This window comes from Eulemur rufifrons, chromosome 22, assembly GCF_041146395.1.
Source record: "Eulemur rufifrons isolate Redbay chromosome 22, OSU_ERuf_1, whole genome shotgun sequence".
NCBI lineage: Eukaryota > Metazoa > Chordata > Mammalia > Primates > Lemuridae > Eulemur > Eulemur rufifrons.
Window position 1 is genome coordinate 1,759,657 of NC_091004.1, and position 23,223 is coordinate 1,782,879.

Sequence of the window (23,223 nt, forward strand, 5' to 3'; positions counted from 1 at the left end):
CCCAGCACTCTGGGGAGGCCGAGGCGGGGGGATCGCTCGAGGTTGGGGGTTCGAGACCAGCCTGAGCAAGAGTGAGGTCCCATCTCTACTAAAAATAGAAAGAAATTAGCTGGACAGCTAAAAATATGTATAGAAAAAATTAACCAGGCGTGGTGGTGCATGCCTGTAGTCCCAGCTCCTCCTGCAGCCCCAGCTATTCCTGCAGTCCCAGCTACTCCTCTAGTCCCAGCTACTCCCGCAGTCCCAGATACTCCCGCAGTCCCAGATACTCCTCTAGTCCCAGATACTCCCACAGTCCCAGATACTCCCACAGTCCCAGCTACTCCTCTAGTCCCAGCTACTCCTCTAGTCCCAGCTACTCCTGCAGTCCCAGCTACTCCCACAGTCCCAGCTACTCCTCTAGTCCCAGCTACTCCTCTAGTCCCAGCTACTCCCACAGTCCCAGCTACTCCCACAGTCCCAGCTACTCCCGCAGTCCCAGCTACTCCTCTAGTCCCAGCTACTCCTGCAGTCCCAGCTACTCGGGAGGCCGAGGCAGGAGGATCGCTTGAGCCCAGGAGTCTGAGGCTGCTGTGAGCGAGGCTGACGCCACGGCACTCCAGTCCGGGCGACAGAGCCAGACTCTGTCTCAAAAAAAAAAAAAAAAGAAAGAAAGAAAGAAAACTAAGGCTAAAACAGAAGCAGGAAAGGGATAAACTACTAATATGCAGGTACGTTAAATAGTGATTAACACAAATAACTTCTGCGCACTGAACGCCCCTCCCCCCACCCCCATTTCCATGGAGTTCCTAGATTTCCTTTTTCACAGTTTGGAGTGAAAGACAGTTTTTTTTTTTTTTTTTTTTTTTTTTTGAGACAGAGTCTCACTCTGTTGCCCAGGCTAGAGTGAGTGCCATGGCGTCAGCCTAGCTCACAGCAACCTCAAACTCCTGGGCTCAAGCGATCCTCCTGTCTCAGCCTCCCGAGTAGCTGGGACTACAGGCATGCGCCACCATGCCCGGCTAATTTTTTGTATATATATATTTTAGTTGTCCATATAATTTCTTTCTATTTTTAGTAGAGACGGGGTCTCACTCAGGCTGGTCTCGAACTCCTGACCTCGAGCGATCCACCCGCCTCGGCCTCCCAGAGTGCTAGGATTACAGGCGTGAGCCACCGCGCCCGGCCTGAAAGACAGTTTTGACGGCCACAGACCACGTCATGCGAGCCGGTCTGTGTTCCCCTAGTTAAACTCGGAAACACGACAGACGCACAGGTCTTGACGGCAATTTTATAGTCCCCGATTAAACACAGCGCGGGCACCCAAACGCCCCCATCCACCCTTCACACCACGGCGACCGTCCCCGCAGGTCGGGACGGGGGGTGTCCACCCTCGTGGGCGCGTACCGGGTGATCTCGCTTGCAGACTGGTCCTCCGGCTGGACTTCTGACGTGTCACCGTTGTTCAAGGACTCGCTGAGGTTGGCAAGGGACGTCACGACATTTGCCAGCGTGCCCAGCGCTCCCTGGCTCGTTTCGGCCTATTAAACAGAAAAGTAGTGACATCAAAAGTGAGGACACGTGCAAATGACTCTCGGGCCAGAAACAGCTGCTAGGGCGGTGTGACAACAAAGGGTGACCCAAGGGACACCTTTTCAGTGATGGGACAGTTCTGTGCCTTGGTTTTGGTGGTTTTTACACAGGTCTACACATGCCATAAGACGACAGAACACAGATAATAAACTGGCCTTCGCTAGAATTAAAATCTGTGCTTCAAAAGAAACGGTCAAGAAAGTAAAAACGCGACCCATAAAACAACAACAACAGCAACAACAAAAAAAAAACCCAAAAAGCCAAAATTCACGGCATGGGAGAAGATACCCGCCAATCACGTATCCCAGAACGGATTAGTGGCCAGAACATCTAAAGAACGTTAACAACTCAACGGCAACAAGACAAACAGCCTGATTTAAAAACGGAGAAAGAATCTGAACAGATATTTTCCCAGACAGGGTATGCAAATGGCCAACAAGCGCAGGGAAAGATGTTCAACAGCCACTAGAACTGTAAATCCGAATCACATGTGACCAGCAATTCCATTCTTTTTTTTTTTTTTTTGAGACACATTCTTGCTCTGTCGCCCGGGCTAGAGTGCCGTGGCGTCAGCCTCACTCACAGCAGCCTCAGACTCCTGGGCTCAAGCGATCCTCCTGCCTCAGCCTCCCGAGTCGCTGGGACGACAGGCATGCGCCACCACGCCTGGCAAATTTTTCTTTTTTGTAGAGATGGGGTCTTGCTATGTTGTCCAGGCTGGCCTCAAACTCCGGGGCTCAAGCAATCCTCCTGCCTCAGCCTCCCGAGTACCTCGGACTACAGGAATGCGCCACCACGCCCGGCTCATTTTTTCTATATATTTTTAGTTTGGCTCATTTCTTTCTCTTTTTAGTAGAGACGGGGTCTCGCTCTTGCTCAGGCTGGTCTCGAACTCCTGACTTCGAGCGATCCACCCGCCTCGGCCTCCCAGAGTGCTGGGATGACAGGCATGAGCCACCGCATGCGCCCGGCCTGATTTTTTTGTATTTTATTTAGACACGGGGTCTTGCTATGCTGTCCAGCCTGATCTCCCCAGAGTGCTGGGATGACAGGCCTGAGCCACCGCGCCCGGCCAGCAATTCCATTCTTAAAGTAGAAACAGCCCCAATGCCCCTCAGCTGATGAGTGGATCAATGGCGTATTATTTGGCGGTAAAATGGCACAGAAACTGTCCACGCTACAACACGGACAGGGCTTGAAACCTCACCCTGAGTGAAAGAGGCCAGTCACAGAGGACCACGTAATGTACGATTGATTTCCTTTACGTGAAATGTACAGAACTGGCAAAATCAGAGAGTCAGAAAACAGACCGGTGACTGGCGGGGGTTGGGAAGAGATGAAGGACTGCGTCAGGGTTTATTTTGATGCAAAAAGAAAAATATTCTAAAATTAGTAGTGAGGGCTGCACAACCTTGCGAATATACTAAAAAAACCACTCGAGGCCGGGCGCGGTGGCTCACGCCTGTAATCCTAGCACTCTGGGAGGCCGAGGTGGGCGGATCGTTTGAGCTCAGGAGTTCGAGACCAGCCTGAGCAAGAGCGAGACCCCACCTCTACTAAAAAATAGAAAGAAATTATATGGACAGCTAAAAATATATAGAAAAAATTAGCCGGGCATGGTGGCGCATGCCTGTAGTCCCAGCTACTCGGGAGGGAGGCTGAGGCAGGAGGATCGCTTGAGCCCAGGAGTTTGAGGTTGCTGTGAGCGAGGCTGACGCCACGGCACTCTAGCCTGGGCAACAGAGTGAGACTCTGTCTCAAAAAAAAAAAAAAAAAAAACCACTCGATTATACACTAAAAGGACAAATTTTATGCTGTGTGAATTACATCGCAATTTAAAAAAGAAGCCTGAGACATACGCGAATAACCCGAGACATGTCTACGACACAAATGTCTGTCGTGTCTTGATGATAAAAGTAAAAAGAGAATCAATAGGGAAAGGTCATAAACAGAGAAATGATTAATAAGTCACAATAGAACCCTAGAATAGAATATTGGGCACGTGCCGGTAAGATCTAGGTCATCGTGATAGAAAGGTATGTTGAAGGAAATAAAGTTGAAAAGAGTTAAAAAAAAAAAAAAAACAGAAAAAAAAAAACGAAAAAAAAACAACAGACAGACAGAACAAGACCCACAGTTTGTATCCAAGTCAATGCACTGGTTGTAACATTGTAACATTGTACCAGTTACGCACAACGTGAGCACTGGGAGGATCCAGGTGAAAGCTACCCCGGGAACTCTCTAACGGCTCATTTCAGAGTAACATTAAAAAACAGCTTCTCGGCCGGGCGCGGTGGCTCACGCCTGTAATCCTAGCACTCTGGGAGGCCGAGGTGGGCGGATCGTTTGAGCTCAGGAGTTCGAGACCAGCCTGAGCAAGAGCGAGACCCCATCTCTACTAAAAATAGAAAGAAATTATATGGACAGCTAAAAATATATATAGAAAAAATTAGCCGGGCATGGTGGCGCATGCCTGTAGTCCCAGCTACTCGGGAGGCTGAGACAGGAGGATCGCTTGAGCCCAGGAGTTTGAGGTTGCTGTGAGCCAGGCTGACGCCACGGCACTCACTCTAGCCTGGGCAACAGAGTGAGACTCTGTCTCAAAAAAAAAAAAAAAAAAAGACAGCTTCTCAAAATAGCCACCCTCAGGTGCTTTGCATGTATTTTATTATTCATAAACTTGTGGGCCGGGTGTGGTGGCTCATGCCTGTCATCCCAGCACTCTGGGAGGCCGAGGCGGGAGGATCGCTAGAGGTCAAGAGGTCGAGACCAGCCTGAGCAAGAGTGAGACCCCGTCTCTACTAAAAATAGAAAGAAATGATCTGGACAGCTAAAAATATATATAGAAAAATGAGCCGGGCATGGTGGCGCATGCCTGTAGTCCCAGCTACTCAGGAGGCTGAGGCAGGAGGATCGCTTGAGCCCTGGAGTTTGAGGCCAGCCTGGACAACATAGCAAGACCCCATCTCTACAAAAAAGAAAAAAAGAAAAATGAGCTGGGCGTGGTGGCGCATGCCTATCGTCCCAGCTACCTGGGAGGCTGAGGCAGGAGGATCGCTTGAGCCCAGGAGTCTGAGGCTGCTGTGAGCGAGGCTGACGCCACGGCACTCTAGCCCGGGCGACAGAGCGAGACTCTGTCAAAAAAAAAAAAAAACAAAAAAAAACACACTTGTGGGGTGGGTATAGTTATTTCCATTTCCCACAGGAGGGGACGAAGGAGCAGACACGACTGTCACCCTGAAGCTTTTCCTCCTGATCACATAAATACAACACAGCTTTTGCGTCCACTCTCCTCCACCCCGTGACAAGAACTGATTCCTAGCAGTGACCGTGTGCTGAGTGCTGTGTCTAACTGCTCTATGACATTAACTTGCCCCAGTCTCCCCACGGCCCTGTGTGGTAGGCACGGGGGGGGAAACTGAGGCACGGGGCGAGGCACGCAGCTGCTAAGAGCGGCGCGACACTCTGAGCCAGGGGGCCCCGCCGGCTGCGGGGTCTTGGGCCTTAACCCCTGCGTGGACGGCAGCCCAGAACGGCTGCGGTGCATGGAGCCGGGGGTCAGCGGGAGTTTCTAAGGTTATCTGGGCCTGACTTGCACACTGACGCCGTCTCTGTCTATATCCCATTGTGCAGTTAGAAAGCGGCTGTCCCAGAACGCCTGCTGGGGACAGGCGGCAAGCCGGGTGGCATCTGTCAGCCCCCGTCTCCCCGATCCCCCCCACCGCCCAGACAGGGGAGCTCAGAGCCTGTCCTGAAGCCCGACGCTCACAGAGCAGTTCGAAGGCTCTAGACTTTGCCTTCTCTGTCCCCAAAATGACACTCCGTGACGCCCCGGGGGTGCCCACGGCTGAGCACGTGGACAGACCAGACGGAAGCCACCAGGCCTCGCTCCATCCAGCTCCCAGGGCTGCAGCCGAGCCAGCTCTCGGCCAGGGCTGTGGCTGGCTGCGGCTTCCTCATGACTCAGTTTACAGCAAGAAGAGAAAGTCGGGGAGTGGGGTCCCCCAGCCTGGACAAAAGCCCCCTCCCTTGGTGATCTTCAGAGGCGCTGGCCGGTCCCCTCTCCCTCTGGGACCGACAAACATCTCTGCCCCCAAGTCAAACGCCCGGGCCGATTTGTTCTAGCAAAGCCTCGGCTAAACTTCCTCCTTCCGATCATCTGATGAAAAGGGAACTGGGAGCTTTGGCGAAAGACCGTGTGGGATGGGGCAGCTGTCTCCTCGCTCACCGTGCTATGACGTCTCTATACGGGAAAAGCGAACCCTAACAGAGAACAGAGCCACGGAACGTCCACGCAATCCACGTCTGAACTTGACCGCTTACGGCGACCGACCGGCCGGCCGGCCCTGACTGCGGTTTCTGAGAAGCCACCAGCTTCTCTCAGAACAAATCCCCGGACGGCCACTGCAGCTAGGAGCAGGCTGCGGGGCGCGCCAGGCTTCCCACGCGGCCCCGGAAGGCCGGGCGGGCGGTCGGGCACGAGGAGGAGGAGGAGGACGGGAAGAGGCACGAGCAGAGGACGTCACCTTGGAATCCGTGGCCAAGAGCACCGTGCCGTCCTCACGGATCAGAGGCTGCTGGATGTTCACGAGCATCCCTGGATCAAGAAGAGCCGTTGGTCTATTTGAGACATAAAGAAACCCAGAGTAGCTGCCAGGGTTTTGGACACGGTGGATCGTGCTGTGCTGTCCAGCCCCTTCTGCGCCTGCGAACCGTCTGACGGCAGAAAAGCCCTAACGAGACTCGGCCGCCGAGTGAGCGGCTCACGGGCGCCCCCCTTTCTCTGCAGTGAGAGGCTCGCAGAGTCGGGGCCACGGGCTGAGACGGGACAGAACAGAGAGACACCCCCAACCCCCAAGGCCTTCCGGACCGGCTGCAGACTGCGGCCAATCTGCCGGGAAAAGTTAACGGCATCTCCACAAAGTCACCAACTCCACTTCCTTTGTGGGATACATTTTAGATTTCTCGCTCTCCCTCTCTCTCTCTCTCTCTCTGCTCCTTTTAAAATAAACTCGGTCCATGAGGTCAAAGGCATGGACCAATCAACTTGCAGCACTATCTGAGACCTCACCTCACCCTAAACCTTTCGTCTGTGCTGCAAAAAAAAGCCCCGATCTGGAATTGCAGGACGATTGCTTTCCCGTAGAAATGATGCCCAAATGCAAAAACGTAATCTGAGCCCGAGCTAGGAGAATCGCTGACTCCATCTTAAAACGGGCCCGTCTAGGGGTGAGCGGGGGGCTCCAGGAGTGGGCTGGGGCGGGGCGAGGCGGAAGGTTCCGGAGGGTGGGCTGGGAGCCACACCGGTGCCCTTTCCCCCCCGGGGACCACCCCCCGCCCCTCCGACCAGCTGCAAAGGCCGCCTGCGGGGACAGCAGGGGGACTGACCTCGCTCCATCTTTGTCGGCCACGAACGTGGGCGTGGCGATGAGGGGGCTTCTCAGGTCCTTGCGGATGTAGATCTTCTCCGTCGAGGCGGCGCAGTTGCTCGGTTTCTCCCGCTGCACGTCGAACGGCTTCCGTTCACTCTGCACAGCTTAAATCGCAACACAAACACTCGTGTTTAGAAATTTCCGCCAGTAAACGCTGTGTCCCCCGTGGTGGAGAGAGTGAGGGGCCTTCAGTGACGCTGAAGGGGGAAGATCACTGTGAGCTGCGGAGTCTCGGACTGTAGGAGTGCCTGGGACTGCGGGAGTAGCTGGGACTGCGGGAGTAGGTGGGACTGTGGGAGTAGCTGGGACTGTGGGAGTAGCTGGGACTGTGGGAGTAGCTGGGACTAGAGGAGTAGCTGGGACTGTGGGAGTAGCTGGGACTGTCGGAGTAGCTGGGACTGTGGGAGTAGCTGGGACTGTGGGAGTAGCTGGGACTAGAGGAGTAGCTGGGACTACAGGAGTAGCTGGGACGACAGGCATGCGTCACTACGCCCAGCTAATTTTTTTCTATACATATTTTTAGCTGCCCAGGTAATTTCTTTTTATTTTTAGTAGAGACGGGGTCTCGCTCTTGCTCAGGTCTGGAACTCCTGACCTCGAGCGATCCTCCCGCAGCGCTGGGACGACAGGCGCGAGCCCCCCCGCCCCCCCACCGCGCCCAGCCGCAGTTTCCGACCCTGCTACTCACATTCCATCTTCATCCCCATCTCCAGGCATTTTTTCAGCCGGCAGAACTGGCAGCGGTTGCGGTGGTGCTTGTTGATGATACAGTCCTGGTTGCTGCGGCAGCTGTACGTCAGGTTCTTCCTCACGCTCCGTTTGAAGAAACCTTTACAGCCTTCGCAGCTGACGGCCCCATAGTGACGGCCTGGAAGGAGGACGAGAACACGGTGAGCATTTGTTTGAGCACCTCTATTTTGTGGATCCACCCGAAGAGGTGATCAATCACCGGCCCCAGGCCACGTCTCACCGTGGTGACCGCGTGGATCTCTGCAGGCCTGAACGTGAAGCGTGGTGGCCAACCCCTTCCCCCGATTTCTCTGTCATCTTACAAGTTTATAAGTTTATATTTCTCTGTAATCTTGCAAGCAGCCTTGCAAGTTTGTGATGCAAATACTGAAGTTCAGACGGTTACACGCGTGTGTACCGTCTTAGCACACGGGATCTCGCTCCTGCCTTTGGCCCCTCTCTCTGATCCGTGTCCCGAGCCTTACGCCTCCCCGGGAGGAAGAAGAGGGTGGTCAGAGGAGAAGCTTGGGGACCGGGACCGTGAAGGCCCAGGGCAAAGGACGGTCACCGCACGGCTGGCTGAGGCTGCTCAGAGCCTTCTAGAGCCGCAGTCCTGAGAATATATTCATTAAACACCGTTTTTTTTTCCCCCCCAATCTTGATTATTTTGGTGTCCCTAAAGTTTAAAATTTATCTTTTAACTGACACGCTATAATTGCACATACTGATGGGGTATGGTTTGACATTTCCATACACGCACATGCTGTGTGACGATAAAATCGTGACCACTGAGCCGCACGCATTCGTAACTTCTTTGTGGCAGGGAAATGCAAAAGCCTCTCTTGCAGATCTTTGGAAACACAGAATGAATATCTTGGCTACTTTAAACGGCAGTGTAGACACGTCTCCGAGACGCTGACCTCACTTCCTTTGGGCGGGATTACTGGATCATACGTAGTTCCAGTTTTTTTTTGTTTTTATTTGAGACAGAGTCTCGCTCTGTCGCCCGGGCTAGAGTGCTGTGGCGTCAGCCTCGCTCACAGCAGCCTCAACCTCCTGGGCTCAAGCGATCCTCCTGCCTCAGCCTCCCGAGTAGCTGGGACGACAGGCATGCGCCACCACGCCCGGCTAATTTTTCTTTTTTGTAGAGATGAGGTCTTGCTATGTTGTCCAGGCTGGCCTCAAACTCCAGGTCTCAAGCCATCCTCCTGCCTCAGCCTCCCAAGTACCTGGGACTACAGGCATGCGCCACCACGCCTGGCTCATTTTTTCTATATATTTTTAGCTCTCCAGATCATTTCTTTCTATTTTTAGTAGAGATGGGGTCTCGCTCTTGCTCAGGCTGGTCTCGAACTCCTGCCCTCGAGCGATCCTCCCGCCTCGGCCTCCCAGAGTGCTGGGATGACAGGCATGAGATACCGCGCCCGGCCTTCTAGTCTTAACTTTTTGGAGAATCTCCACACGGGTGGCTGTGACAATTGACAGTCCCGCCCACAGTGTGTGAGTGTCCCCCTTTCCTCCCCATCCCGATCAACATCTGTCTCCTTCTGTCTTTCTGACCATGGCCGTGCTAACTAGAGTCTGGCAGCACCTCACTGCGGTTCGATGTGTTTCCCTGACGATCGGTGATGTTAAAGCATTTTTCCACATACCTGTTGGAATCTGAATGTCTTCTTTTGAGAGATGTTCATGAAGCTCTTTTGCCCACTTTCAAATTGGGTTATTTTGCTTTTTGCTCTTAAGTTTCCTATATAGTCTGGGTATGAATCCTTTGCCAGGTGTGTACTAATAGTTCGCGGTATCTCTGATTTCTAATTCTCAACGATCTTTAAAAAAAAATCTCCCCGTACCTCAGTTTACCCTTCCTGGTTCACACACATTACGCCTGGTTTGTTCCCAGCTGAGACTGACCGTGGACACGGCGCTTCTGGCTCAGTCGTGTTTGTGTCACCCGATGTCACAGCTACATTGCGAGGGAGGACATATTTCACAGGATTGAGGGACACATTTCACAGGATTGTCACTTCTCGTGGCCACGGAAGATCCCACTGTCCTAGGCGATAGTGTGTGGAGCCGTTGCCCCCGTGTGTGTTTGGAGGGTTCTCAATTTTATTCTTTTAATGAAAGCTGTGCTAAGGCCGGGCGCGGTGGCTCAGGCCTGTCATCCCAGCACTGTGGGAGGCCGAGGCAGGAGGATCGCTCGAGGTCAGGAGTTCGAGACCAGCCTGAGCAAGAGCGAGACCCCGTCTCTACTAAAAATAGAAAGAAATTATCTGGCCAACTAAAATATATATAGAAAAAATTAGCCGGGCATGGTGGCTCATGCCTGTAGTCCCAGCTACTCGGGAGGCCGAGGCAGGAGGATCGCTTGAGCCCAGGAGTCTGAGGTTGCTGTGAGCGAGGCTGATGCCATGGCACGCTAGCCCGGGCAACAGAGCCAGACTCTGTCTCAAAAAAAAAAAAAAAAAACCAACAACAAAAAGGGCAGTTGGGACCAGAGGCGTCTTGGTCTATCTGCCCACGTGGGGTAGGTCGAGGCCCTCAGACAAGGGGCGGGAGGGCGGCTTTACCAGGCCCAGAGGGCCGGGCAGGAACTCCTGGCAGAGAAACGGCCTCATCAGCTTGAGGAGAAACTGGAGCTTCTCATCTTAGAAGCTTGGATGATCGCCTGGAGCTGTCTGCCTAAGAGGGTTGGTCCTACCTCCCCTTAAAAAAACAAAACAAACAAAAAAACCAAACAACAAACAAACAAACAAACAAAAACCAAACACACAAAAACAAACCAGTACCTACAAAGTGTCCAAAGTTCCTGTCACATCTGTGACCACGGAATGAAGTAGAACCAAGCAGCCATCACCGAATTCAGGCCTGTGGCCCTGGCATCCCTGGAACTATGTCCTCGGCTCATCAAATCCTTCTCCTTTCCTACCTGCCTCCCTCCCTAACCTTCCGTAGCTCCCTAGTGCCAGCGGGCCAAAACCTGGACTTCTGGGCCAGACATCCTCTCCAGTTTCCCGTGACCTTGGAGCTCTCTCCCAAGGCCACTGTGGGCCCAGACGAGGAGCCCCCCCGGGTCCCACTAGCTGGGACGCCCTTCTCCTCCCACTCCACCAACGTGCGCCCAGCCAGCCTCCGAGCCGCCCGGGCGTGACCGGCTCTCTGGGGCCTGTCCTGCCCCGAGGACTCCGGCCAGAATCACACGCTCCCTCCTGCTCCCTTACAGCAGGTGATCACGGTGGGGCACAGTCAGGGGGTGACAGAGATGGTCCCAGTCAGGAAGAAGAGACATCACACAGGTAACTCATACGCATCTAATACACACACACAGGATACCATACACATCCTGCAAAACAGCCAAGCCCTGCGCCGATGCTGGCTGCAGAATGATCACAGGGCTCCACGTCCCCACCCCGTCCCACACGGCCACCCACGCCGTGGCCGGGGGCCACGTACCCGAGGCTTTGTCGCCGCAGACCACGCAGTACTCCACCACCTGGGGCCGCTGCACGTCCGCCTTGCCCAGCAGTCGCTCCACGGAAGCAGAATCCGTGACGATCTGGGAGGAATCGGGAAACAAACGGCGCCCGTTAGAAACCAGACCACCAGGCCGAGTGGTGTCTGACTGTAAATCCCTGATCCTGGGTGTCTGACTCCGGGCAGAGCTGGGAAGATTCCAGCTGCCGACTTCATCGGACGCCCAGCGCGGCCTCGCTGGTGTCCAAACCCCACCCTTGCCCACGGCGGAAAGGATGACACGGTGCTCACGAAGTGCCACGCAGGGCGTCTAAAAAGGACAGTTCTGCGAGCCGAACTCATCCGTGTTTCGATCCCAGCTCGATCGGAGCAGAAAAAATTCTTTCCTTCCTTAAGTTTCTCCGTAGTTAAAAAGTCCCCCCCCCCCCAAAAAAAACACACGGATTCTTAGCGGCATCAACTACAACAGCCCCAAGGGGGAGAAAAGCCCACGTGTCCACCAACAGATGGACAAACAAAATGATCGGAGGAAAAAAAAATGCTTTCCGTCCCTAAGTTTCTCCGTAGTTAAAAAGTCCCTCCCCCCCCCAAAAAACACACGGATTCTTAGCGGCATCAACTACAACAGCCAAAGGGGAGAAAAACCCACGTGTCCACCAACAGATGGACAAACAAAATGATCGGAGGAAAAAAAAATGCTTTCCGTCCCTAAGTTTCTCCGTAGTTAAAAAGTCACCCCCCAAGACACACTGATTCTTAGTGGCATCAACTACAACAGCCAAAGGGGAGAAAAACCCACGTGTCCACCAACAGATGGACAAACAAAATGATTGGAGGAAAAAAAAATGTTTTCCATCCCTAAGTTTCTCCGTAGTTAAAAAGTCACCCCCCAAGACACATGGATTCTTAGCGGCATCAACCACAACAGCCCCAAAGGAGAGAAAAACCCACGTGTCCATCAACAGATGGACAAACAAAATGATCGGAGGAAAAAAAAATGCTTTCCATCCCTAAGTTTCTCAGTAGTTAAAAAGTCACCCCCTAAAACACACGGATTCTTAGCGGCATCAACTACAACAGCCCCAAAGGGGAGAAAAACCCACGTGTCCACCAACAGATGGACAAACAAAATGATCGGAGGAAAAAAAAATGCTTTCCTTCCCTAAGTTTCTCCATAGTTAAAAAGTCACCCCCCAAGACACACGGATTCTTAGCGGCATCAACTACAATAGCCTGAAAGGGGAGAAAAGCCCACGTGTCCACCAACAGATGGACAAACAAAATGATCGGAGGAAAAAAAAATGCTTTCCGTCCCTAAGTTTCTCCGTAGTTAAAAAGTCCCTCCCCCCCACAACAAAAACACACGGATTCTTAGCGGCATCAACTACAACAGCCAAAGGGGAGAAAAACCCACGTGTCCACCAACAGATGGACAAACAAAATGATCGGAGGAAAAAAAAATGCTTTCCATCCCTAAGTTTCTCCGTAGTTAAAAAGTCACCCCCCAAAACACACGGATTCTTAGCGGCATCAACTACAACAGCCCCAAAGGGGAGAAAAACCCACATGTCCACCAACAGATGGACGAACAAAATGATCGGAGGAAAAAAAAATGCTTTCCGTCCCTAAGTTTCTCCGTAGTTAAAAAGTCACCCCTCAAAACACACAGATTCTTAGCGGCATCAACTACAACAGCCCGAAAGGGGAGAAAAGCCCACGTGTCCACCAACAGATGGACAAACAAAATGATCGGAGGAAAAAAAAATGCTTTCCGTCCCTAAGTTTCGCCGTAGTTAAAAAGTCCCTGCCCCCCCAAAAAACACACAGATTCTTAGCGGCATCAACTACAACAGCCAAAGGGGAGAAAAACCCACATGTCCACCAACAGATGGACAAACAAAATGATCAGAGGAAAAAAAAATGCTTTCCGTCCCTAAGTTTCTCCGTAGTTAAAAAGTCACCCCCCAAGACACACGGATTCTTAGCGGCATCAACTACAACAGCCCCAAAGGGGAGAAAAACCCACGTGTCCACCAACAGATGCACAAACGAAATGATGCACGTGGCTTGCCAGGCAGGAGCAAGTTCGACAGCGGAAGCGCTCGGCAGAGACCTGTCCCCGGGCTTTACCTGGATGCGGCCGGGGACGAGATTGTCGGAGGTGGTGAATATGAGCTGCTTGGCGCTGGACGTCTCCGGGGACGCCAGGATCACCTTCCCGGCTCCAGCGCCATCGGGGCTGGTCAGGATGAACTGCTGTTTGGGGGACCCGGAGGCGTCCACTGCGGTGACGATCTGGATCTTCTGTCCCGTCTGCTGGTCGGTCACAATCTGCAAGACACAACACGGAGGGTCACGAGGCCCGGGCGTGGCGACCGCCGACCGTCGGTCCTTTAGTTAACGCCGGTTTCTCCAGCCCACGCGGTGAAGCGAGAAAAAGACAACGCAACAGTGAGCTTGTCGGAAATGAATTTTCACAAAGCTGATTTTACCACAGGAGTTTACCTTTCCTGCTACTTTTAGAATGAAAATGCCCTTTCTTTTAGGAAATGAACACAGTAGTGGATAATAGAGGATAGGTTTAACTTAATTAAACCTGTCCAGGCCGGGCGCACATGGTGGCTCACACCTGTCATCCCAGCACTCTGGGAGGCCGAGGCGGGAGGATCGCTTGAGGTCAGGAGTTCGAGACCAGCCTGAGCAAGAGCGAGACCCCGTCTCTACTAAAAATAGAAAGAAATGATCTGGACAGCTAAAAATATATATAGAAAAAATAAGTCGGGCGTGGTGGCGCATGCCTGTGGTCCCAGCTACTCCTCTAGTCCCAGCTACTCCTACAGTTCCAGCTACTCGGGAGGCTGAGGCAGGAGGATCGCTTGAGCCCAGGAGTCTGAGGCTGCTGTGAGCGAGGCTGACGCCACGGCACTCTAGCCCGGGCGACAGAGCGAGACTCTATCTCAAAAAAAAAAAAAACAAACAACAACAAAAAAAAATTTAAAATGTAAAAAGTTTTTCTTTCTGATTGAGGCAAACACTATCCCCCTCTAATACCTCCTCAAAGTAACTCTTTGCTCTGTGTGATTCCGCTGGTCACTCCCTGACCTTTTAGTCTTATATACAATGTCCCTGGGCTTGTGCAGTGCGCAGCCTGCTCAACTGTACGCCAAGGACCTGTTGCTTTGATTTTATACTTTGTGCGAAAAAAGATCGCTTCGTCCGGACTCTCAGGATAGCAAGGGAGTAAAATATCTGAGAAAATGCTAATGCTGCTTCTTGACTGTAAGACTCTGCATCCAAAACAAAAAAAGAATAAATGAGGCTGTCCTGTCCTCGATGCCCCAGGGCAGGGTTTCCTTCGGGACAGGACGCAGGGGAGGCAGGTGGCGGGAGGCCGGTGGCCGGTGCAGGTACCTGGATGCGCTGCGGTGAGGCTACGGCGGAGTCGGTGGAGATTATCTGGATGCGCGGGGAGGGGCTGGTCATCCCTGGAGATTCCGGCCTGGAGGTCTGCGTGCCGGGTACCTGCGGGCGACAGGGGCGGAGCTGGGTCACAAAGGGGTTCGGAACGACGCCCGGGGGTGGCCGGGGGACCGAGCCTCTCGCTCCCACTGTGGCCTTGAGTGACAAACGTGCGCGGTCGTGAGTTGCAGACCCCCGATAACAAAGGCATCCATGAGATATCGTCGCCGCAGGATGACCCCCAAGAAGATATAATCTTGAGAGAGCTGTTTCTTAATGTTGAAAATGTCAGAAAAAGCCAAAGGAATTTTCAGCTCTGCTCTGTGTAACTTTCGTCGAGTAAAAAGTTAACGCTATAACTTTTTAGGGACGGTCTTTGAAATTTTTCACTGTCTCCAAAGCCAGCTGCGAAACACTCCTCTAAGATGACAGTTTCCAGAAAAGCGCTCTTTTTTGCTGCCCAAGAGGATCTGCAGGAACCGAGAAAGGCTTTTAAAATAGTGCAGGGGACGACAGACAAAAGCAGCGTGACACTGAAAACTCCTGTGAGCAGCGCTCACGAACGGGTCCCGACAGCTTCCCAGCCTCAGCGGGACGCGGCTGAGAAAGGCCCATCGTAACACGAGTGTCTGGAGGTTCGTCAGTATCTGCCAAGGCCACGCTTCACGGTGCCGCCTGCTCACCTGGGTACATGATGTGGGCGTGTATCATATACACCATGGCCGGGCGCGGTGGCTCACGCCTGTCATCCCAGCACACTGGGAGGCCGAGGCGGGAGGATCGCTCGAGGTCAGCAGTTCGAGACCAGCCTGAGCAAGAGCGAGACCCCGGCTCTACTAAAAATAGAAAGAAATTAGCTGGACAACTAAAAATATATATATATAAAATTATCCGGGTGTGGTGGCACACGCCTGTCGTCCCAGCGACTCGGGAGGCTGAGGCAGGAGGATGGCTTGAGCCCCGGAGTTTGAGGCCAGCCTGGACAACATAGCAAGACCCCATCTCTACAAAAAAGAAAAATGAGCCAGGCGTGATGGCGCATGCCTGTCGTCCCAGCTACTCGGGAGGCTGAGGCAGGAGGATGGCTTGAGCCCAGGAGTCTGAGGTTGCTGATGCCACGGCACTCTAGCCCGGGCAACAGAGCAAGACTCTGTCTCAAAAAAAAAAAAAAGAAAGGAAAAAAGGAAATGCTTCTTAGGAAAAATTGCTGTGCTTCACATGTCGTCACTTACTTGCTCAAAGACAAACATCTGGGTCAAAGACGATGATGCTCATGGCACCGAGTTCTTGTGCGATACTAAATCCGTAATTTATTCTGGGCTTTGGGCTGCAACACTCCCATTGAGTATTAGCAGGGTACCAGGAGTTCACACCTTGTGAACAAACAGATCACGCGGACCCTGATAACGTTACAAATCTCAGACGGGAAACGTCTGGCTCCCAACGGAGGCTGTAAACGCCACAGTGTGGTAAAGGCTTCTAGGCCGGAGGGACGTCTGCGGCCTGAACTGTGATGTCCCACGTCCTCCCTCTGTATGTCGTTCACAGGGGCCGCCACATGCCACACACGCCGCACACCACGCGCTACACACGCCTAGCCCTATCCCTGACCTTAGCCTTAACCCTAACCACCCCGACCACCCTAACCCTAACCCTAACCCTCCTAACCCTAGCCCTAACCCTAACCCTATCCCTGACCTTAGCCTTAACCCTAACCACCCGACCACCCTAACCCTAACCCTAACCCTCCTAACCCTAGCCCTAACCCTAACCCTATTCCTGACCTTAGCCTTAACCCTAACCACCCCGCCACCCTAACCCTAACCCCCCTAACCCTAGCCCTAACCCTAACCCTATCCCTATCCCTGACCTTAGCCTTAACCCTAACCACCCCGACCACCCTAACCCTAACCCTCTTGACTCTAACTCTAACCTTAACCCCCCTAACCCTAACCCCCCTAACCCTAGCCCTAACCCTAACCCTATCCCTATCCCTGACCTTAGCCTTAACCCTAACCACCCCGACCACCCTAACCCTAACCCTCTTGACTCTAACTCTAACCTTAACCCCCCTAACCCTAACCCCCCTAACCATAAACTTCCTCACCCCCTCTAACCGTAACCCTAACCTTAGCCCCCCTAACCCTAACCCCCCTAACCCTAACGCCCTAACTCTAACCCTAACTCCCCTAACCCCAACCCCCTGTAACCGTAACCGTAACCCTAACCCTAACCCCCTCTAACCGTAACCCTAACCTTAACCCTAACCCTAACCCCCTCTAACCGTAACCCTAACCTTAACCCTAACCCTAACCCTAACTCCCCTAACCCTAACCTTAGGCCCCCTAACCCTAACCCCCCTAAGCCTAACCCCCCTAACCCTAACCGTAACCCTAACCCCCCCTAACCCTAACTCCCCTGAACCTAACCCTAACCTTAAACCCTAAGCTTAGCCCCCCTAAAACTAACACCCCTAACCCCCCTGACCCTAATCCTAACCTTAAACCCTAAGCTTAGCCCCCCTAAACCTAACACCCCTAATCCTAACCCCCCTAACCGTAACCCTAACTCCCCTAACCCTAACCCTAACCTTAAGCCTAACCTTAGCCCCCCGACCCTAACCCTAACCTTAATCCTAACCTTAGCCCCCCTACCCTAACCCTAACCCCAACCCCCCGACCCTAATCCTAACCTTAAACCCTAACCTTAGCCCCCCAACCCTAACCCTAACCTTAGTCCCCCTGACCCTAACCCCCCTAACCCTAACCCCCCTAATTCCCCTGACCCTAACCCTAACCCTAACTCCCCTGACCCTAACCCTGGTGGAGGGTCAGCGGGCAGAGGGGTCAACGCTCTGTGTGCACCAGGCGGCCACCAGAGTCCACGGGAGGCCGCCGGCCTCCAACACGCACCCGCCCCTGGCCTCACGCCGTGTCCCCGACAGAATCGCGTCCCGCGGCGTCACGTGGACGCCAAGCTCTTCTTTACTGGCACAGCCCACGAAGGACGCCGGGACCCACACCCCGCAGGCCAGCACCCCTGACGTCAGAACTGATGACGTCACAGCTGTTGGATTTTCCGGCTGGGGACACGGGTTCGAGAAAGGGGTAAAACCAGAGGGCCCTGAATGTCGCGCACAGAGCCGGAGATCCGAAGTCGAGCGCCATCGGCGCGGTTACGGCGTGGGGACTCGACTCTGTCCCCAGGCGGGTCAACCTGCCGGGGGGACAGCAAACGGCGGCAGCCGCGCCCGAGTTTCTTCCTCCAGCGAGCTCAGATGCGAATTCCCGTGAAGAAACGATGCCAGAGCTTTGCGTGGCAGCCCACCCTGCGTGGACCCTTGAGACAGACGACAGGCGTCTGTCTCTCCACTATGGTCCCACGCGAACCAGCGCCGCGCCAGGCCAACGAGGCTTCTCCCAGAGAACACACCTGGCTGCTGCAAAGCCCTGCTTTTTTGGGGGGGGGGGGCCAGTCACACGCGCCAGGCCAGCTGTATTTGCAGCTTGAATGACATCTGTCCTGCTGGTCAACCTCCCGGCCACACACACAGAGGCCGACCAAGCCCGGCCAGGGGGTCTGGCTGCGGGGGAGTCACAGGCATTTGCGTTCAGAGCCTGCGGATTCCATTCACCAGAACGCAGACCCCGGGCTGTTTAAAAAGATGCCCTCGCTGTGACCGTCCCCCCACTACCCATGCTCAAGGTCAAGTCCGTCACTGCCTGTAACCAAGGAAGCCACACCGAGAGACGAGAGACACGTGTTCCTGCTGTTTTGCCAGCTGTTGACACGGTTTGCCTGATGCGATTAACCGCTTTGCTAGGAAAGACGCACTCGGGCTTTGCAGAAAGTTCTCCCTTCCCCCCTAGATCGTCGCCTTCGCTCAATCCTGTCCCCCTGAACATGAGCTTCCAGTCTGGAAGCTCGCGAGGAGGTTGCCATGGAGCCCGGCCGACTCACGACGACGATTTTGAGGCTTCAAGCAGGGGAGGAGGGAAGATTTGGAGAGGCCCGGAAACGTCGTGTTCTGCAAACAACACGCGCAGCTTCCTAGGGAGGCAATTTTTATTTTTTTATTTTTATTTTTTGTTCACCGCGGCCTCCAGTTTCCGGGCTCACGCGATCCTCCCAGTTGGGCCTTCCAGGCAGACCAGGCCCGGCTACTTTTTTGCAGACAGGAGGCCTCAGCATCTCTATGTTGCCCAGGCCGCTCTCCAACTTCCGGGCCCCACCTCCCGAGTCTAGCTGGGATTATAATTCCGATCTGATGGTTTTAAACTTGTGAGGTCTTTGCAAGGTCCTCTTTCATGCAAAGCAAAAGCAAAAACATCCAGGCTGCGTTACCTGCAAAAACACCCACGGGAGTAACAGAGCTGGGCTCATTCGGCCACATCCACCCAACGCGTGCCAGGCGCAGCGACGCAAGACAAACTTCTGGCCTCAGAATCCTCCCGCTGCGGCAAGAAGACGGGTCTACGCAGTCAGAGCAAATGCAAACCGCCGTAATAGGCCCACAGGACGGCCCGGGTCTGTGTCCCGGCCCTCCCCCTGAAGCCAGTAAGGAGAGGGGGCTCCTACAGAGAGAGTTAGGGGCCGGGCGTGGTGGCTCACGCCTGTCATCCCGGCACGCTGGGAGGCCGAGGCGGGAGGATCGCTCGAGGTCAGGAGTTCGAGACCAGCCCGAGCAAGAGCGAGACCCCGTTTCTACTAAAAACAGAAAGAAATTAGCTGGACAGCTAAAAATATATATAGAAAAAATGAGCCGGGCGTGGTGGCGCATGCCTGTCGTCCCAGCTACTCGGGAGGCTGAGGCAGGAGGATGGCTTGAGCCCTGGAGTTTGAGGCCAGCCTGGACAACATAGCAAGACCCCATCTCTACAAAAAAGAAAAAAAGAAAAATGAGCTGGGCGTGGTGGCGCATGCCTGTCGTCCCAGCTACTTGGGAGGCTGAGGCAGGAGGATCGCTGGAGCCCAGGAGTCTGAGGCTGCTGTGAGCGAGGCTGACGCCACGGCACTCTAGCCCGGGCGACAGAGCCAGATTCTGTCTCAAACAAACAAACAAAAAAATCATGCTTTGCATCTGAGGTTGATTTTCGTCATTCTAAGCTGCCTGGAGTCCCAGGCTGAATCAGAAAACGCAGTTAGGGGTCTGAGCCAGCCCAGTCCCTTCCTGTCCTTGGCAGCTCACCTCCCACCTCTCTAGGCCTAGACTCCCGCACGCCGGGCCTCTAAGTCTGCCTTCACTGTCTCTGTAACAAACGGCCTAGTGCCGATGCCCGGATCTGGGTTTTCCTCCCGCTCGCTGTCACCGTGACCTACTCGAGCACAGCTGTCCCTCCCAGGAAGCCAGACCTATTGGGACGGCAGGACGGGAGGGGACAGACAATCGCAGTCTCTAGGCAGGTGACAGGGACGTGGAGAGGGGACGGCAGGACGGGAGGGGACAGAGAATCGCAGTCTCTAGACAGCAGGTGACAGGGACATGGAGAGGGGACGGCAGGGGACAGAGAATCACAGTCTCTAGGCAGCAGGTGACAGGGACACGGAGAGAGGACGGTAGGGGACAGAGAATCGCAGTCTCTAGGCGGCAGGTGACAGGGACACGGAGAGAGGACGGTAGGGGACAGAGAATCGCAGTCTCTAGGCAGCAGGTGACAGGGACACGGAGAGAGGACGGTAGGGGACAGAGAATCGCAGTCTCTAAGCGGCAGGTGACAGGGACACGGAGAGAGGACGGTAGGGGACAGAGAATCGCAGTCTCTAGGCAGCAGGTGACAGGGACACGGAGAGAGGACGGTAGGGGACGGACAATCGCAGTCTCTAGGCAGCAGGTGACAGGGACACGGAGAGAGGACGGTAGGGGACAGAGAATCACAGTCTCTAGGCAGCAGGTGACAGGGACACGGAGAGAGGACGGTAGGGGACGGACAATCGCAGTCTCTAGGCGGCAGGTGACAGGGACACGGAGAGAGGACGGTAGGGGACGGACAATCGCAGTCTCTAGGCAGCAGGTGACAGGGACACGGAGAGAGGACGGTAGGGGACAGAGAATCACAGTCTCTAGGCAGCAGGTGACAGGGACACGGAGAGAGGACGGTAGGGGACAGAGAATCGCAGTCTCTAGGCAGCAGGTGACAGGGACACGGAGAGAGGACGGTAGGGGACGGACAATCGCAGTCTCTAGGCAGCAGGTGACAGGGACACGGAGAGAGGACAGTAGGGGACAGAGAATCGCAGTCTCTAGGCGGCAGGTGACAGGGACACGGAGAGAGGACGGTAGGGGACAGAGAATCGCAGTCTCTAGGCGGCAGGTGACAGGGACACGGAGAGAGGACGGTAGGGGACAGAGAATCGCAGTCTCTAGGCAGCAGGTGACAGGGACACGGAGAGAGGACGGCAGGGGACAGAGAATCGCAGTCTCTAGGCGGCAGGTGACAGGGACACGGAGAGAGGACGGTAGGGGACAGAGAATCACAGTCTCTAGGCAGCAGGTGACAGGGACACGGAGAGAGGACGGTAGGGGACAGAGAATCGCAGTCTCTAGGCGGCAGGTGACAGGGACACGGAGAGAGGACGGTAGGGGACAGAGAATCACAGTCTCTAGGCAGCAGGTGACAGGGACACGGAGAGAGGACGGTAGGGGACAGAGAATCGCAGTCTCTAGGCAGCAGGTGACAGGGACACGGAGAGAGGACGGCAGGGGACAGAGAATCGCAGTCTCTAGGCGGCAGGTGACAGGGACACAGCAGGAGGGGCTGCTTCGCACAGGCCCCCTCCTTGTTCTCAAAGCCGTGTGGACAACAAGCGGCTGCCACCCCTGTCCCCAGTCTCAGTATGGGCTCCCCCACCCCTATTTCATAAACGGGGCGTGTACAAGCCTCAGAGAAGGTTCTGGAACCAGGTCCTCCCGCCTCCCCAGCCTAAGCCTTTTTGGTTCCCTGCTCGGTCAGGGGACTCCTCGGAGACAAACGTTAAAACCTTCCCAGCAGTCCTCGTAAAGAGAGGACGTTGTGACAGGGTTTTCCTTCTTTCTGTAAAGGCACCGTCACCAACGACAACAGAACTTCAAGGTCGCTGTAAATGTAACCATCGAAAGCAATAAATAAGTCATTCAACGGCGTAAGACAATATGTCGCTTTTTCACTAAACTATCAGTTCTTGGGTTACCCCGAGTAATTAGTTCAAGGGATCAAGTGTTGAACTGAACAAGGGATACGAAAAGGAAACGAAGAATTAAATAAAACTGCGACCGTTATTTTTTTTCAAGTACAGTAACAGTCATTTTATTTTTACAAAGTTACACTCTATACAATAATGCAATACCCGTGTTGTATCTACCAGACTTTCCTGACTGTTACTGTTTTTTAAAGTATGGTAACAGTCGTTTTATTTTTAAAAAGTTACATTACATAAAATAATTCAATACAGATGTTTTATTTACCAGACTTTCCATATACTTTGCAACATCTGCTTGCAACTTTGGGAAACCAATTAAAAAGGAGATTTTTCAATAATTTCGTTACATGCATCCATTTATCTTTGGAAAGCTAAATATTCAAAATTGATGGCCATAGGGACTTTGAACCCCCAACTCCCTGCAAACCCACTAAAGGCTTCTTCCCTGTTCTCAGGTCCACGTGACAAATAAAACCTAGAATTTTTGATTTCAAGAAAGTCATGTCAGCTTGGCGCTTTGTTTCTTCAGTTGAAGTAAATGACAGGATTATCTGTGGGCTATTTAATTCTTGACGTATCAACTTATTAGCTTTCATGTAATTAAACTTGTAATTCAATGAATGGATAAATTACCTATCTCTTTTCTTTAAAAAGAAATAAACAAATCAACATAGTGAGGCCGGGCGCGGTGGCGCACGCCTGTCATCTCAGCACTCTGGGGAGACCAGCCTGGGCAACATAGCAAGACCCCATCTCTAAATAGAATACAAAAAGTCAGGCCGGGCATGGTGGCTCACGCCTGTCATCCCAGCGCTCTGGGAGGCCGAGGCGGGAGGATCGTTTGAGCTCAGGAGTTCGAGACCAGCCTGAGCAAGAGCGAGACCCCGTCTCTACTAAAAATAGAAAGAAATTATCTGGACAGCTAAAAACATATATAGAAAAAATGAGCCGGGCGTGGTGGCGCATGCCTGTAGTCCCAGCTACTTGGGAGGCTGAGGCAGGAGGATGGCTTGAGCCCGGGAGTTTGAGGCCAGCCTGGACAACATAGCAAGACCCCATCTCTACAAAAAAGAAAAATTAGCTGGGCATGGTGGCTCATGCCTGCAGGCCCAGCTACTTGGGAGGCTGAGGCAAGAGGATCGCTTGAGCCTGGGAGTTTGAGGCCAGCCTGGACAACATCACAAGACCCCATCTCTAAAAACAAGAAAAATTAGCCGGGCATGGTGGCGCGTGCCTGTAGTCCCAGCTACCCGGGAGGCTGAGGCAGGAGGATCGCTTGAGCCCAGGAGTTGGAGGTTGCTGTGAGCGAGGCTGACGCCACGGCACTCTAGCCCTGGACAACAGAGCCAGACTCTGTCAAAACAAAACAAAACAAAAAAAC

At 53.6% G+C, this 23,223-nt stretch overlaps 1 protein-coding gene across 2 annotated transcripts in view; it reads right to left on the bottom strand.

Annotated features, from left to right (window-relative positions):
* The window catches only part of NR2C2 (nuclear receptor subfamily 2 group C member 2), a 33,660-nt gene extending 17,674 nt beyond the window's left edge, over nucleotides 1–15,986 (bottom strand). For both annotated transcript variants that reach the window (XM_069497729.1, XM_069497730.1), the window contains exons 1-8: nucleotides 15,899–15,986; nucleotides 14,619–14,729; nucleotides 13,338–13,538; nucleotides 11,187–11,289; nucleotides 7,693–7,872; nucleotides 6,961–7,108; nucleotides 6,099–6,192; nucleotides 1,387–1,520 (exon numbers count right to left, since the gene is read on the bottom strand). In XM_069497729.1, the coding sequence (XP_069353830.1) occupies nucleotides 1,387–1,520; nucleotides 6,099–6,192; nucleotides 6,961–7,108; nucleotides 7,693–7,872; nucleotides 11,187–11,289; nucleotides 13,338–13,538; nucleotides 14,619–14,729; nucleotides 15,899–15,916 (989 nt within the window). In that variant the 5' untranslated portion in view covers nucleotides 15,917–15,986. The remainder of the gene's footprint in view (nucleotides 1–1,386; nucleotides 1,521–6,098; nucleotides 6,193–6,960; nucleotides 7,109–7,692; nucleotides 7,873–11,186; nucleotides 11,290–13,337; nucleotides 13,539–14,618; nucleotides 14,730–15,898) is intronic.
* Nucleotides 15,987–23,223: the final 7,237 nt, after the last annotated feature.